This window comes from Triturus cristatus, chromosome 6, assembly GCF_964204655.1.
Source record: "Triturus cristatus chromosome 6, aTriCri1.1, whole genome shotgun sequence".
NCBI lineage: Eukaryota > Metazoa > Chordata > Amphibia > Caudata > Salamandridae > Triturus > Triturus cristatus.
This window is the reverse complement of record NC_140589.1, coordinates 29,283,012-29,300,344: the sequence shown is the minus strand read 5'-3', so window position 1 is coordinate 29,300,344 and position 17,333 is coordinate 29,283,012. Positions and strand designations below refer to the sequence as shown.

General features: G+C 46.4%; 1 protein-coding gene across 1 annotated transcript in view; it reads right to left on the bottom strand.

Moving 5' to 3' along the window:
* Positions 1 to 17,333, bottom strand: part of LOC146813679 (solute carrier family 22 member 7-like) — a 316,070-nt gene that overhangs the window by 30,115 nt on the left and 268,622 nt on the right. Inside the window, exon 9 of the mRNA XM_085610174.1 lies at positions 3,047 to 3,155. Coding sequence (XP_085466300.1) covers positions 3,047 to 3,155 — 109 coding nt within the window. The remainder of the gene's footprint in view (positions 1 to 3,046; positions 3,156 to 17,333) is intronic.

Genomic DNA, 17,333 nt, shown 5'->3' with positions numbered 1-17,333 from the left:
TCACATGAAACTCACCCGAAAGGATGTGAAGCTAGAGGACGACCTACTGGTCTGGCGTGAAATGTGCATTTCCAGGTTGGCGGAGGGGGAGCCCTCCTCTCCGGACAGCACTGATGGTGGGGGAAGCTGGTCCGATAGCGATGAAACACCTAACTGAAGCGAGGGGCCGGGGGTTGCCCTCGGTGTGCTGCGCATTGTGCACTGTGCTTGTCCTCAGCTTTCCTTTTATTGCATTGTAGCCTGTTTCTCCACAGATATTGTCCCCCATTATGTCTCTTCTTCCCTGCAGGCTGCCATCTGTACTTGTGTCTCCCGTGCTATCAACGGTATATTGCTGTACGTTATACCAATGCTAATTTGTTGTTGTAGATGTACTATATACAAAATTACACATAAAGTTAAAAAAAAAAAATAATAACCCCATTCCCAGAAATTATTTTGGCCCAGGGATCTCATCTCGCTTGGCCCATCATGTAAGTGGAAGGGGAGGAGGGTGTGGACCCCTGAGTCTCGTTGAGGCCCAGGAACCCCATCCCTCTGGGTTGACTTTTTAAATAAGGGGTATGCAGCATTTGATCTCCCTCCTCAAGCAGCTTTGTGGACCTGGGAACCCCATCCCTTGTGGCCGATGCATAAAGTCTAAGGGGGGGGGGCAGGCTGTCCTCTTCCTCGAGCCTGGAAATGCCCTGGGGATCCAAACCCTGTGGTCGTATTATTATTTTTAAAGGGGAGAGGGCTTGTGGTACCCCGAACACTTTATGGTCCCTGTTAACCTGATTCCCAGCGCAATTGTTTTTGAAGGGGTTGGGGTAGTGGAAGACCTGAATCAGAATTGCTGGTAAGTGTCCTAAAATAAATTCATGGAGGTTACCTTATTTACTGTGGAGGAGTGTGGCTCAATGGTTAGAGCGGCAGACCCTGAAGCAGAGTTCTGGCCAGGGACCAGGGTTTGATTCCTGCCTCGGCGGGGCTCGGGCTCAATTTCCTCGGACCTGTCTATTCTCGCCTCGGTGCCTATTCTAATCACAGGCCCCACGCTGCAACTCTGGGCAATAGCTTGCTTAGCCTCCACACCGGCCCCAACAGCGCTAAGGATGCCTGGCTTCACCCTGGGGGTGCCCAGGAGTGGACACTTCACAGGGAAAGCCAGGAGGGGTTCCACAGCGGTATGAGTATCAGCGCCAGGAAACCGCAAAGGCGACACCGGAAGGTGGCCGTCTGGTGACAGTGCGCTCTATAAGTACCTTGACATTTACATTTACTTGGCGGTTGCCTTACCATACGTCTGGGAGGTTTTGTAAAGCTGCAGAGAAGGGTGGGGGGATCAGTGTTTTAATATGGGTCCATTGCCAAAGGAAATCTGGTTACGAAGAGAAGATGGCCACTGTAATATCGATCAGTGTACTTCCGGCTCAGACCTTTATGTATGTCATTCGCACTATAAAATCAAACCTAATGTGGCAACTGACTACGGGAATAAACAACATATGTAGAGATTCCATACTTACCTAAATTTTTGCCTGTGCATCCTTCAACTGCTAAAACATGTCTCCTGGTCATGCACTTTGCACTTTGTTTCTCATCAATCATTAGTCACCTATTCATCATAAATTTGTCATGTGTGCTGTGATCCACAAAGCGTAAGTCACCAGCCAAGTACAACTCATATATAAAAAGCAACCAGTTGTTTTAAAGTTAACACTTTTCTTTGCAAATGTCAGTAATTCCAACCCTGTCTGAATTAACATATAGAGCCTTGAAAAAGCCTCAGGCCTGAGCGCTGAGAATGGGGTGAAACACGTTAGCTGCGTATCTACAGGACTACAAGCTTTGAAACTGGATCAATACTGCTCTAATACAAGATCACATGCCCCTATCTTTGATAACCTATTTTTTCATGTAACTTGAAATACTACTCATTGTAACTCGAATATTTAGAATATGTGATTATACCTGTAACTATTGCAGTTGCCACTAACCCTCTGGAGGTTGCATCTCACTCATGCATCTGCTTTATACAGTGCTTTTTGATATTGTTAAGTGTCTTTCTATGATCGTTTTAACTGAGACAGTAAAGAAAGAATATGTTGTGCAGAAAGTTTTATTTGAAATCGTTTTTAAGTAAGTTTATTCAAAATATACTCACAAAAGAAAAATAAACCATTCAACTATTGAATTATTCCCGACAATGAAACTTTTGGAATATTCATTTGCAACTAACTGGCTTCTTTAGAAGCCCATTGCGCTGACGGTGCATAGTATTTTTGATGCACCGGCAGCACAGTGTGCCTGCCCATATTTACAAAACCACGGAAAGCCACCCTGTGTGGCTTTTCATAAACTTGTAAATATGACCACCTTTCAGACATTACTCTGTGTGAAAGGAGCTTTTCACGGGTGTTGCTGTGGGTGTTTCCAGGTAACATCCATGGAACCTGATGCATTCCCAGATTTACAAGGTTTTGTAAACCTGGGATTGCATCCGATTCCTACACCTGCGCAGGGGAGTCATAAGGGAGGCGTGACAAGGAGAAATAACTCTATTTCTCCTCTTTTTTCCTTTTTCTATGTGTGCTGGATTCTTAACAATCACCCCTACAAAGCAGACACACTTGCACCACGATGCAAGGGTGCCTGCGTTGGTGCCTGGCAGGCCATATTGCACCACCGCAGGGGGAAAAGTACAGGAATGGGCCATATCTTGTGGTTATGGTGCATTCCTGCCCTTTTGTTTTGACACCGCAGCAGTAAGACTTGCAGTGCTGCCTTGCATCAAAATATTGTAAACGGGGCCCTTAATTTGCAAGATTTATGACATGATAATATGGGTGATTGCCAGAAACCTTGCCAACTTCGCACATAGAGGGAATCATGAACCACACTTCGCACAACATGCAGATTCTCAATGCAACCCAGATAAAAATACTACTGGAGACTGAGGATTACTTTCATCTTTTATGTTTTCTTTTAGACAGATGAGACTGTTTTGGTATTGATGTTCCCCAAATATCAATCGTGAATGTCAGAATGCAGTGTCTAGGCATACCTGAGGACGGTGGGGTAGAGCTCAGCAGTGTACAGGTAGAGGACCGTGAAGGCACATCCAGAGAAACCTTTCCCTAAAGTTGCAATTGTTGTTCGCAGAAGGCCCAGAGCTGGAATTGGGTAACGTCAGGAAGAAGAAAAAAGAAAAGGTAATACAATTTTGTTATTAATTTTATTCAACCTATACACACTATCAATAATCAGTATTAATATGCATTTCAGGAAATAAACAGAATAGTGTAGATCAGCCCATTGACACCAAATACTCCTGGATTAACAACTTGAATTATAGGAATCTGCTTCCATCTCATCTTAGGCTATGCAACTCGGAAACTTTATTTAGGAAGGCCTTAAAAACCTGGGTCTTTGTGTTTCAGATGAATCTTGTCTTGCTCTTATCTAGTCCCTTTATGGTTCTTTCTCACCTCCAATTCAGCGCCAGGATACTCCTTGCGGAGTGAAAGTTGCGCTTTACAAATAACAAAATCAAATCAAATCAGGATATCATTTTCTGTATCAGGAAAGTTTATATAATACAGTGTATTTCATAGGCAGTATAGTGTACATAGACCAATTATTATATAGGCAGGTTAAAAAAATTAGACAAATATACACTATTAGAACATTGGAATGTTTATAGCTCCATTGAGGACAATGGAGTGCTCTGGGCTTCTACTGGCTGGTAGAAGCTAGGAGAGCAATATTCCAATGGATTTTTTCTTTTCACAGCTTTTGATGTGAACAAAGGCTTCACGGAGCCCAGTGGGATTTAAACTCCTTCGGGCTCTGAGGGGCCTATGTTTTTACTAATTAGAACATTCTGCCCTTAATCCATCAATCATGGGTTTGTTAAGGGCGACTACTCACCCATGAGGATCTCAAGGCACTGGGGAGGAGGGGAGGTGCAGGTTTCAGTCCATCAAGGAGGAGGTCTATTGAACAGCCACGTTTTGAGGTTTCTTGTGAAGATGGGGAGTGATGTCGTCTGTCTGAGGTGGAGCAGTAGGGCATTCCAGGCTCTGGCCGCGAGGAAGGAGAAGGAGCAGCCTTCCGATCTGGACTTCCTGGTGTGGGGGACTACGGCGTAGAAGAGTTGGGCTGATTGTAGGGTCCTTTGGGGTGCGTGGAATTCAAGTCGGCTGTTAAGGTATGCTCGTCCGGTGTGGTGGAGGGCTTTGTATGGGTGGGTGAGAATCTTGAAGGTGGTTCTAGCCTCGATGGGGAGCCAGTAGAGTGAGTGCAGGTGCTGGGAGATGTGGCAGTGTCTTGGCAGGTTGAGGACCAGTCTTGCGGCGGCGTTCTGGATGTTTTGTAGCTTGCGGGTGAGGTTTTTGTTTATTCCAGCGTAGAGTGCATTGTCATAGTCAAGTCTGCTGGTGACGAGGGCATGAGTGACGATCTTTCTATGCTCGAGGGGGATCCATTGGAGGCGGAGGGTGTGGAAGCAGGAGGACACGACCGAGTTGATCTGGCAGTCCATTTTTAATTCGGAGTCCAGGATGATTCTGAGGTTGCATGCATGGTCTGTGGTGGTGGGTGAGCTTCCGAGGGCAGGGGGCCACCAGGTGTCATTCCAGGCATCGGGGTGTGGGCCCATGATGAGTAGTTCTGTTTTGTCAGTGTTGAGTTGTAGGCAGCTGCTTTTCATCCATTTGGCGACTGCTTCCATGCCTTCTTGAAAGTTGTGTTTGGCTTTGTGGGGTTCGTTGAATAGGGAGAGGATGAGTTGGGTGTCGTCTGCGTATGAGACAATTTTGAGTCTGTGGGTTCTGATGATGGGAGCGAACAGCGTTGAACAGCGTGGGGCTGAGGGAGGACCCCTGGGGGACTCCGTAAGTGGTTGGGGTAGGGTCCGAGAGGAACGGAGGGAGTCTGATCCGCCGCTTTTTGCCAGAAAGGAAAGAGTGGATCCAGTGGACGGCCTTGCCCCGGATCCCTGTGTTGTGAAGACTGTGTGTTAGGGTGCGGTGAGAGACTGTGTTAAAGGCCGCTGAGAGGTCAAGGAAGATAAGGGCTACTGTCTCTCCTCTGTCCAGGAGGGAGCGGATGTTGTCTGTAGCGGTGAGGAGGGCGGTTTCCGTGCTGTGGTCTTTTCTGAAGCCGGATTGGGAGGAGTCGAGAATGTTGTGCTCTTCGACAAATGTGGCGAGTTGGCTGTTGATGGCTTTCTCGATGACTTGGAAGAGAGCAGGGAGACAGGTTTATAGTTTTTGAGGTCGGTGGGTCTGCTGAGGGCTTCTTCAGGGGAAGGAGGCGGTTGCCAGGGAGCGGTTGATGGTGTGGCGGAGCATGGGTGTTATGGTGTCGGCGGCTCTGTTGAAGATGTGGTGGGGGCAGGGGCCCGTGGGGGCCTCGGAGTGGATTGACTTCATAGTCTTCAGCATGTCTTTGGTGGTGAGGGCTGTCCAGCTGTCAATCGTTAGCTTCAGGGTGTCGGAGGTGGTTGGTGAGGGTACAGTGTGTTGGCTGTCTTCGTCGAAGTTGTCATAAATGTTCTTGATTTTTTTGGTGGAAGAAAGTGTTGAGCTTATAGCAGAGGTTTTGTGAGGGAGGGATGTCTGCAGACTCGCTGGTGGGTTGGGCGAACTCCTTGATGATGCCAAAGAGCTCTTTGCTGCTGTAAGCGTGTGTGGAGATTTTGTCTTTGATCGCTGTTATCCTCGTCTTTATGATGAGTTGGTGGTGGGCGTTGGGGACGGCTGTGAAGTTGTTGTGGGATCTGTGGATTTGTAGTTCCTCCAGGCTTTTTCGAGGCGGCGGCATGTGAGTCTGGACTCTCAAAGTTTGGTGGTAAACCATCTGGCTTTCTTGGTGTGTGTGTTGTTGTTCTTCTTGAGGGGGGCTATGGTGTTGGCACTGTTGGAAACCCATCTGTGCAGAGTTCGCGCTGTGGTGTTGGGGTCGTTGTCTTCTGCGATGGGTGGGGTATAGTTGCTGAGTGAGGCGGTGAGCTGGTCGTAGGTGATTTGGTCCAGTTTCTTCATGGGAGCAGGTGCTGTGGTCTGTGGATGGTGGGTGTTCTGAAGGTGAAGTGGACACATCTATGGTCTGTCTATGGGAGTTTGGTGGTGTGGCTGAAAGTGATGGAGTTTCCTGTTGTGAAGAAGGGGTCGAGAGTGTGTCCTGCTGAGTGCATGGGTTCGGCACGATCTGGCGGAGTCCAATGTTGAGGAGGTTATCCAAGAGGGATGTGGTGTTGGGGTCTAGTTGGTTGTCGAGGTGGAAGTTGATGTCTCCCAGCAAGGTGTAGTTGGTGGATGCGATGGCTTGTGGCGAGATGATGTCAGTGATGGAGTTGGTGAATGGTCCGCGGGGTCTAGGGGGTTGGTAGATGAGGGTTCCTCAAAGGGTGGTGGTAGGGCTGGCCTGTATCTTGAAGTGTAGGTGTTCCATCAGGTCTATGGGCTCGTCTGGAGGGGGGTGATCCGGAGGGTGGATTTGTGGACGATGGCGATTCATCCTCCAGGGCAGCTGGGGCAGTCATTCTGGGAGATCTTGTATCCTTGGGGAATGCTGATGGCGATGTCCGGTCCCAGGGTGGTGTTGGTCCAGGTTTCAGTGAAGAATGTGACATCTGGGGTGGTGCTGTCGAGGAGGTTTCCAGATTTCGATGGCGTGTTTGTGGAGGGATTATACGTTGAGGAGGATGCATTGCAGGGTTTTTTTTTTTTAAATGTTTTTATTATCAATTTTCACAAAATTATATAATTATTTACATAGGCCCCCCACCCCCCCCCCCCCTTTTGGACCAAGGTATTACTTCAAATCATACCCATCCACTAGAGAGAAAAGCAATTCGGTAAATCTGTAAGATAATACATCATGTGCTTTTAAAATCTGTATAGTTACAATGAATATTCTCCCAATGGAACCCATATTATATTATAGACCAAGCATTTTAGGTGTGATCAGGGTTTTTGGTGCGGTTATGTTCTAGAAGGCGTGTTGTGCTGGATCCGAGGTCTTGGTGGTGCTGCAGGTGTGCCGGCAGTGTTGACAGCTGAAGGGTCCGTGGGTGTCGGCTGGTAAGGCTAGCTTGCAGTTGTTGTTACAGTTGAATGCGTGGAGTGCCACTGAGTTGTAGCGTTGGCAGTGTGGAGGTCCAGGGTTCCTGGCACTGGTCGCGTTCGGGTCACGGGGGAAGCAGCGGCGGAAAATATGGGGAACAAGGAAGATAATAGGAAAAACGGGGAAAAGTGAAGAAAAGTGATAGAAAGAGTAAAAGGGTGAAGGGTGAAAAACAAGGAAACGAAGCAGAAAGGAGAGGATGAAGGGGGCAGAAAGCGGAGCGAGAGAAGGAGTCAGACGTCCACTGGACCACCAGGGTGGAGGAGGGCCTCGAACACCAAACCTACGGGAGTGCAGGTGCTCAGGAGGGCCTCACTTAATGGTGGAGCTGCGAGGATTGAAGAGCAGTTTCACAGACAATGAGTCCTCTAAGGGCAGAATATAGCCTTAGAGCCCTCCTAGCGAGCTCTACCGGCAATTAAAGGTCCGCTCCCTTAATGCTGGAATAGGCCTTTAATGGCCGTAGAGACCGCTAGGAGGGCTCTAAGGCTATAATAAAACTTTAGAGTCATATCTTATTCACAATATAGCTCAAGAACATTTGTCAAAATATCCTTAAAGGAATATTTTTTACTTTTTGTCTTAAATTAAATCTCCTTCATTGTTGATATACAAAATATTCATAAATCCATTATACAATTTTGGGTGTCCTTTTTGATTTTTAACACTATGCTTTTTTTATCCAGGGGTTGGCGTCAAGTGCAATTTTATCCACTGTGCATAAAATAATCAAATACAATCTTTTGATGTGGTCACCCCTATTTTTAACTATTGATGCAAGTATTTGAATTCTGCACACTGGGGCACTGCTATCCTGTGCCCAGTGTATCTTCCTGGTGTCTTAAAACATGACACAATAGTCACCAGTGAATTGTAACATGTGGTTTGCCATACACTTGGCTGATCAGAAAAACATTGTTTCAGGCCGACAGGCATAGATAGACCACTGTAGTTTAGAAACCTGCAGCTGAATCGATCAAAATAAACCGATTTTGACAGGAGAAAACTTTAAATTTAAGTACTAAATAAGTCACCCCTAAGACAGCCTTGCAGCCCACCAGGCAGGGTGCGTAATATAGAAATGAAAGGTTAACACATGTTTGCAGTGTCTAGCCTCCAAAAGCAATTTTCACTGTATAGGTACTATGGCCTTGTCTATATGTAAAGCTAAAATACAATTTAATTTCTAATTTTGTACAATTGCCCTACAAAACATTTCAGAGTTCAATCAATCACTATTTTGATATTTATACAAAATGCCCACTTCAAAGATTAAATTGGGTTTTTGACAAATTTTCAGGAAATTTGACTTTTGAAAAGTTGCACTTTTGTGCCTAAAGTATTAGGAGGCTAATTGAAATTAAACACAAGGAGATGATGGACAGAGTGCTGAAACTTATCAGACACTCACCCCTGTCATAGATCTGGGTTGAATCCATCACCATTCTTTAGCTCACTTCGCAACCCCAGTTCAGACACAGCTATATGCAAATCAGTCTTGACCCTGTGCCTCATGGGAACAGTCCAGCCCAACCTGCCAATCTATGTCTTTCCTGGACCGGAAACAAGCATCCTGGGACCGGTTTCAGGCTAACACCCCTCATCAGCCAGGCTAGCTTTTATCCAGTGGCAAAGTGATCAAGGGACCCACATCTGGGCATACCCTGCCAACTTAGGGAAAACAAAGCAAACACAAGGAGATGATGGACAGAGCACTGAAACATTTCAGACACTCACCCCCATTAACAGATCTGGTTCGAATCTATCATCATTTTTTAGCTCACTTTACCACCCCAGTTCAGACTCAACTATATGCAAATCATTCTTGACACTGTGCCTCATGGGAACAGTCCAGGCCGACTGCCAAGCCATGTCTTCCCTGGACCGGAAACAAGCATCCTGGGACGGTTTTTGGGGTAAAACCCCTCATCAACCAGGCTAGCTTCCATCCAGTGGCAAAGTGAGCAAGGGACCCACGTCTGGGCATACCCTGCTAACTTAGGACGAACAAAGCAAACACATGGAGATGATGGATGGAACGCTGATACTTTTAATGGAAATTAGCCTGCATGGGATGCCCCCCCTGCCAATTCTGCCTCCCTTGAATAGATGTGAAACTGTTCCCAGAGCGTGATCAACTTATCTCAGGTAAAGCCAAACGGTAGGGCCCAAAAACTACATTAACTTAAAAGGTACCAGGAAGAGGCCTGTTCATTCATAGTTTATTGTAAAGTGAGACCTGGAGAAGTGGGTTCTTTTGATCCCACAATATATTCTAGCCTCCCCTGACTCAATGTGCAGTGGTAGGGAGGGTGGTCCAAGTAGAGAAGGGTTCCTGAAATCTTGATTTTCCTTAGAAAGGGTATACTGTTTGATAGTTTGCAATAAGGTTTTTTTTCGACTCAAAAGAAGGATTCATCAGACCCTTGTTAACGTATCTGGCTGTAGGGCAACATGCCAGGATGCAACTTTCTGACTTGGCTGACTGGAGGATTTTGAGCTCTAAAAAAGGAGACTAAATCCCAGTGTAGAAACTTTTACTCTTAAAATGTGCCTAAAGTATCTGGTCGCTGAGCAGACATCAGCAGCCACAAAATTTGTATCTTCCCGCTTAGAACTTTTCCCACTAAAGCCATTGGCTTCAGTGGGGCCTGGCCAAATGTGCATCAAACTTCAAGAAGACTTTGTCTGTTACAGTATTCAACCTTGCCTAGTAGCAGGAGATCTACTTCCAGAAAAAACACTGGTTCTGAATCTAAGTCACTTTTGTTCGACCTGATTCAGAGTAGGTAGATTTTTCCACACCCAGTTTTTCTAAGAAAGAATCATGCTTGAAATTACCGGCTGGAGTAATCAAACATGGCTTTGGCTGCAGCAGCAGACAAGCTTTAATCCCCATTTCTTTTTGACAGGGTACCCTGGAGTGCCACCACCTACAGGACAAAACCTTCTCTCACCTGCTTCCCCAAACCCCAGTACTTAGAGCAGGTGGTAAATGATTTTAGAAATGCTGTCTTGTTTTACAACTATAAACATTAGTTCATACGGTAATTCCACATTGCACGGGACTTTTCAAAATTTCCTCCTTGTACAGTATATTGAAAGCAATCATTATTAAGAACAATCCCCGCGCAGCCGACTTAACGCTGCTGCGGCAAGAAACCTAACAAATACACCTCTGGACGCCATTCCGGCGAGCGCCGAGGCCACGCCCCTTCACAGAGGCCACGCCCCCCGCCGCCTCGCATAAAAGGGCGCTGAATACAAGCGTTTACCCAGATCACCTGAACCTCCTGAGGCGGAAGCCGGGAGCGTGACTTGTTTTTTTTTTAAACTATTCCTCACCACTTGTGTCTAGCATTTTTAAATCACTCACCACTTGATCCGTGTTCCCCGCGCAGCCGACTTAACGCTGCTGCGGCAAGAAACCTAACAAATACACCTCTGGACGCCATTCCGGCGAGCGCCGAGGCCACGTCCCTTCACAGAGGCCACGCCCCCCGCCGCTGCCTCTCCCACCACTAAATATGTGCCTTTTTCGGACGCGCAGCGGACGAGCGCAGCGGGCGCGCCTAAGTCAAGCCCGTCTGCGCCCGTCCGCGACCGACCAGGCCTAGGGCCACCCCACCATGCCCTAACGAGACAATACTCGTCGGCGCAACTACATGGACTCCAAGGCCCGTGGCCGATCGATGACTCCGTGACCAACTACATCGATAGTTTGGGACAGTCTACCTTAAGCCCTTCTCCTTCTCTCCCCTCCCCGTCCCACCCTCCCTCTCTCCCCCTTGCTTCCCGCTCCGATTCCCCTGCTGCACCCAAACCTACTTCCCTCTCCATTTACTATCTCAACAGGCGCTCTGCTGTCAAGCACTATCATGAACTCTCTGTTCTACTTGACCAGCACAAACCTGATCTCTTATTCGTTACAGAGACCTGGTTCCATGATACCTCCCTCCCCTCTTTATTAGCAGTTCTCCCTGCCACTTACTACGCGCTTCGTACCGACCGACCCTCTGGCAAAGCGGGTGGGGATGTCGCCTTGATCGCCCGCAAAGAACTCCCCTTTCAGCCTCTAACTTTCCCCCCTATCGGCACCTCAGATTTCTTAGTTATCCGCTCCCTTTCCCTCAAAGTTCCTCTTACCTGCCTACTTATGTACCGTCCTCCCCAACCCTCTCAAGTCTTCCTTCCTGGGTTTCAAGAGCTTGTGGCCACCCTAGCGGTTAACAACTCCTCCATTATGGTGCTAGGTGATTTCAACTTTTGGCCCTCTGACCCAGCAGAATGCTCCATCTCCAAAGAATTTTTAGATACCCTTCACTCCGTCAACTTCAACTCTCATGTCCCCACCCCTACCCACATTCAGGGCCACATCCTCAACCAGATCTGGTATCTCAACTGTTCTATAGCGTCCCTCTCCACCTCCCCCTGCTCTTGGTCCGACCACTCCCTGATTTCTTTTTTTCTACAACTTGGCCCAGCTACCAAGCCCTCGCTTCCCAAAAACATCTTGGCCCACTCTTGGGGCCGGGTGGATGTGGCCCTACTAGCCACCACACTCTCTCCCTCTAGCCCAGATTTACTTGGCCTACCTATTTCAGCACAAGCAGAATCCATCAACTCCTGGCTTCTGTCAGGCTGCGACTCGATCGCCCCTCTCAGACGAGTTTCCTCCAGACGGGCCAACAATTCCAACCGCTGGTTCAACCAGGAACTGAAGGCCCTAAAACTTACAGTCCGCCATGCCGAACGAGCCTGGAGACGACATTACTGTCCCAACCTCAAAGCCCAGTACACCTCTCTCCTGTCGCAATACAAAAAAAATATCTTGACCACCAAAACGGACTATTTTTCCTCGAAAATCTTAGCCGCCGAGAACCAGCCCAGAGAAATCTTCTCTATAGTCCACAATCTTGCTTACTCCGATAGAACCACCCTCAAACCTCCCCCGTCACAGTCTCTATGCGACTCCCTGAAAACCTATTTCTTGGACAAGATCGCAAAAATCAAAGCCAATATCCCTTCCCCTTCTCCCTCTTTTCTCAATCCCCCTTGTCCTCCTGCAGAGGGTCGTCTTGACTCATTCCCCCTCCTAACGGAAGAATCCTTTCTTTCCCTTCTCCCCTTGGCCAAATCAGGATCCCCTCTAGACCCGTGCCCTGCTCACATCCTCAGGCACATCTTCACGACCTGTGTGCTACCCCCGCTCACCTTTCTCAACAGCTCCCTGTCTCAGGGCGTTGTTACCCCAACTCTAAAAACAGCTATAATTCTTCCCATCCTAAAAAAACCTGGCGCTGACCCCTCTGCTCCTGTCAACTATCGTCCCATCTCTCTACTACCCTTTTTAGGGAAAGTACTGGAACGACATGTGACCAGAGTGCTCACCGCCTACGTGGAAGAAAACCGAGTATTAGCCCCCCGTCAGGCCGGATTTCGCCCCGCTCACTCCACCGAGTCAGTGGTGTTATCCGTCCTCGACAACCTTAGAGAAGGCATGGACACCAACCTTCCCCAGGCCTTGGTCCTCCTTGACCTCTCCGCTGCCTTTGACACGGTGGACCACTCCATTTTACTCTCCCGTGTCGGGGCGGCTGGGGTCGGCGTTTCGGCCAGGGTCTGGCTGTCCTCCTTCCTAAGTGACCGCACCGAAGCGGTGCGCCTGGGCGACTTCTCGGCTAACCCACGTAAGGTTTCATGCGGGGTCCCTCAGGGCTCCTCCCTTTCCCCACTACTGTTCAATCTGTACATAGCCCCCCTCATCTTTGCTCTTCAGCAAATGGAGGTCTCCGTATATAACTATGCGAATGACCTCCAGCTTATATTTTCCCTATCTCAATCCCCTGACTCCATGTCTAACTTTCAATCTACTATGATCTTCATCCGGGACTGGATGAATTACAACCACCTGAAATTAAACCCAGACAAAACCGAACTGGTTTTGACAGGTGGTTGCACCAGTCCCTGGTCCCCCCTCTTTTGGCCCCCCTCCGTCCCCCTCTTCCTCCGTCAAAACGCCCTGTATCAAACTTAACGATCAACTCACTCTGCACTCCCAGGTGAGCACAGTGGTGTCCTCTTCCTTCCTTTCACTCCGCACCATCCGCAAGGTCTCCCGCTTCTTCTCCTTCTCTGCCCTAAAACTTATTGTACTAGCTATGGTCATCTCTCGATTAGACTACGGCAACGCCCTATACTGCGGCATGCCCGCATACAACGTACGACAGCTACAGCTGGTTCAGAACCAGGCCGCTCGTCTAGTCTACAACTTGGCCAAATCCCATCACGTCACCCCGCTTCTAAAATCCTTGCACTGGCTCTCTATCCGTGAACGCTCCAAGTTCAAAATGGGCTGCGTCACTTTTCAGGCTCAGTCAGGTTCCGCCCCTGCCTTTATCTCATCTGAGATTAAAGCTTATGCCCCCGCAAGGGAACTGCGCTCATCTTCTCAACACCTGCTGACTGTTCCTCGTTTTCGGCATAACAAATGGGGAGGCTCAGAATTCTCCACTCTCGCCCCCACCTTCTGGAATTCTCTCCCGGCCCACCTAAGATCCTCCACCCAATACTCTCTCTTCCGAAAGGCACTAAAAACCTTTCTCTTTCTACAGGCTTTCCCACAATAACTCCTCCCTATGCCCCCCGGACCTCCCCGCTCGCTGAGGCTCAGTGAACTGCAGCGCCATGAAACCGCCAGGTGTACGCGCCCTTTAGAAATTATTTAAACTCAAACTCAAGCTCAATATAATCATTCAACTCAAAAAATAAAGGTCTCCAGTGTCTGCACAATATATACCTTGAGGATCAGTCATGTATAACTGTATCTGCTTCACGCATAGTTGCCTACTGCATATATTCTATGAGGAGAAAAGGTTATCAAAACCACAATCTTTGGCCCAAGTCCCCAGACTTTTACATGTTTGCAAAGGCATCCAATTGCATTGTTTCCAGGCTCTTCCAACAGCCTGCAATCATCAAGACCATGTTTCAATTTGATGACACTTGGTGGGGTGAAGTGCATCAATTATAGGCAATGTCTTTTTTTCGACCAGTATCAGACCCAGGCCGAGTTATAATTTCTGGCACCTTGTGAGACAAAGACAATCCAAGATATTAATTAGTGCAGCTTGGGGATCAAGTGTAATTCATATGTCCATGACCTCATTGCATATGCCCTCCGTCAATCCTTCAGAACACCTTTAGGACATCACAACTCTAAACTGTGTACAAAAAATTCCCCTCCTGAGATTGACATCAGACACACATATGTGAGGAGTCATATTTGATGTGCAAACATTTGGTTCTGGTATAGTATCCTTGTACAGGTATTTGGAATGTATTAGGCAGAATTTGGCTGCTATTGTAATCCCTGTAGGCACCGCTAATACCTCCCACCACTCTGGATCTTCCATTGGACCCATGTCTGTCTCAGGCCACCATAAGCTTTCTAAAGGTATCTGGTGTGTTAATCATTTTGAATATATGCACTCCGGTGCAGCTAAAAAGTTTTTTTATTATTGGTACTGGGACAGAGGCGCTAACTTCTGCTCATTTTATTCAATGTGTGGCTGAGCATTGTCCTTCCAGGCACCCCCTGTATTCAGGCTGCCATGAGGAAATACGCCGGAACCAGTGTGTGTGTGTGTATATATATATATTCAGTGAAAAAACCATAGGTTTCACACACGTTATAGTTAGCTGGACATTTCACTCATAAAAAACCAATGAAATTCCCACGTTATAGTTAGTTAAGCTAACTATAACTCGCGCACACGCAATCCACTGCTGATGACGTAACATATTACATCACTCATGACATGGTCAGTGACATCACTCATGACATCACTGATGACATCTCAAATGACATCACTGATGACATCATCCAGTGAATGTGTGTTTTTCTGAAAATTAAATATGTTTTATATATGTATATCTAAAGGTCGATGGAAGAATAAATGGGTATATAAGTGTCTAAAAGGATGATTTGTTTTTGAAAAATTGATTGTGTAACTGACTGATTAAGTGTATCTTAGTGAATACATGGCTTAGTGAGTAATGTTTAAATATGTAATTATCTGTATCAGTCTCTCACTTTGTGTATAAGTGTCTGCATGGGTTGGTGAGTAGCTACATGGGTGTTTATTTAGGATATTAGGTTGTTTTTTGAGTATCAGTGTCTGCATGGTTCGGTGGGGGGTATTACGTAGTGCATAGGTGCATGAATGATTGACTCTCTGGTTGTATGTGTTGAAGACAGCATGTGTGCATGACTGTATGATTGGATGAGCGTGTGTATGGGTGTGTTAGTGAGTTAATGACTGTCTCAATAGTGTCTTTATGAGTAACTACATATGTTTTAAACTAGTATATGTGACTATTGGTGTATATAAGTGAGTATATGTGAGAGTGAGAGATTGAAAGAGTTCCTGTATGAATAAGTATGTGTTTTTATATGTGATTATTTAAAAGAGTAAGTATGTGTAAGTTTCCGTAGAAGTAAGTGTGGTGGTGTGTGTATAACTGTATATGCAAGTAAATGTATGTTTGATTCTTTATTAGCATGAGTGACTGTGTGTGTGAGTAACTCTATGGATGAGTGGCATTGTGTAACAGGATGTATAGGTGTATGAGTACATATGATGAGTGAGTACATGTATGAGTGACTGTATAGGACTGTTGGTGAATGAGTGGATGTGTATGTGGATCTTAGAATTACTGAAGAGGTTGTTGTAACTTTTATTGGTATGTCCATTTTTTGGTAAATTTTAGTCTCTATTTTTGAATGTGTGTTTCAAAGGTTATATTAGGGTGAGAGGAGGTCTGCCACTCTGTCACAAGGATGATGTCATCAGTGATGTTATTTGAGATGTCATCAGTGATGTCATGAGTGATGTCACTGACCATGTCATGAGTGATGTAATATGTTACGTCATCAGCAGTGGATTGCGGGTGCGCGAGTTATAGTTAGCTTAACTAACTATAACGTGGGAATTTCATTGTTTTTTTATGAGTGAAATGTCCAGCTAACTATAACGTGTGTGAAACCTATGGTTTTTTCACTGAATTTGCAAGGTTTTTTAAATGCTAATTCCTAACTATAACGTGTGTGAAACCCATGGTTTTTTAACTGGAATTGTATGGTTTTTTTAAATGCTAATTCTTACCTATAACATGTGTGATTCCCATGGTTTTTTAACTGATTTTGTATGTTTTTTTAATACAAATTCTTATATTAAACGTGTTTTTTTTTTTTTTATTTGCAAGCTTTTTTACTTTTTTTTTTTTTACTTTATATTCTCTTAAAACACTATGCTTAATTTTTAAAAATTCTGCAATATATTATTTTTTCTCATTTTTTTTTTTACCAAACAGGTAAGATATATTAGTATAACATACTGATTTTTAAGTACGCGTACGGTAAGCTTACGGTAAGCCTACGGTTTGCGTAATGTTCGTAATATTTCTACTCTTTTTGCGTATGGTTACGCAATTTACGTAGCCGTGCGTACTGCGTACGCGGCGCGTAAGCGTGTACGCTACACGCGCACGTTACGCGGAAGTGTTTGGGCGTGCCTTTTATGCGCATGCGCGCGAGCGCGTGTCTTTTTTACGCGCATGCGTACTTTTACCGTAAGCGCTCCGTAAGCGCTCCGTAAGCGCACCGTAAGCGTAACGTACGCGCACGGTGGGTCATGTGATCAAGAAACAAAACTTTTGATTGGTTCAAAGTAGTTTCAGTTCTAGAACTCTCCTACACCACACCCATTCCCCTCATTTCTGCTTGTGATCCCTTAGGAGAAGGAGCTGAGTTGTCTTTGGGATACGATGGCAGACCAGCACTCCTCTGCTGAGAGTGAGGCTAGCAGCACCACCATCAGGCAGAGAAAGAGGAAACAGAAGAGCTCTTTTATATGGGAGTATTTTACTTTTCCTGAGGGTGAGAAAAAAGTGAATGCTGCTTTGGTGACTTGTAAGCTGTGCCAGCGTGTACTTTCAAGAGGTAATCCTAACAAGAAGTATTCCTTCGGGAATCACACTATGTTACGACACCTTGAGGATGTACACCCTAGGACACATGCTCGACATACTGGAGGAAACCCTTCAATAAGTCGACCAAGCACATCCACAGCAGCTCAGCCGAGTCCTTCTTCGGAAGCTCAGCAGAGCCCTTCATCTGTGGGGGCAGATTCACCTTTTTCTGATCCTGTGGAAACTAA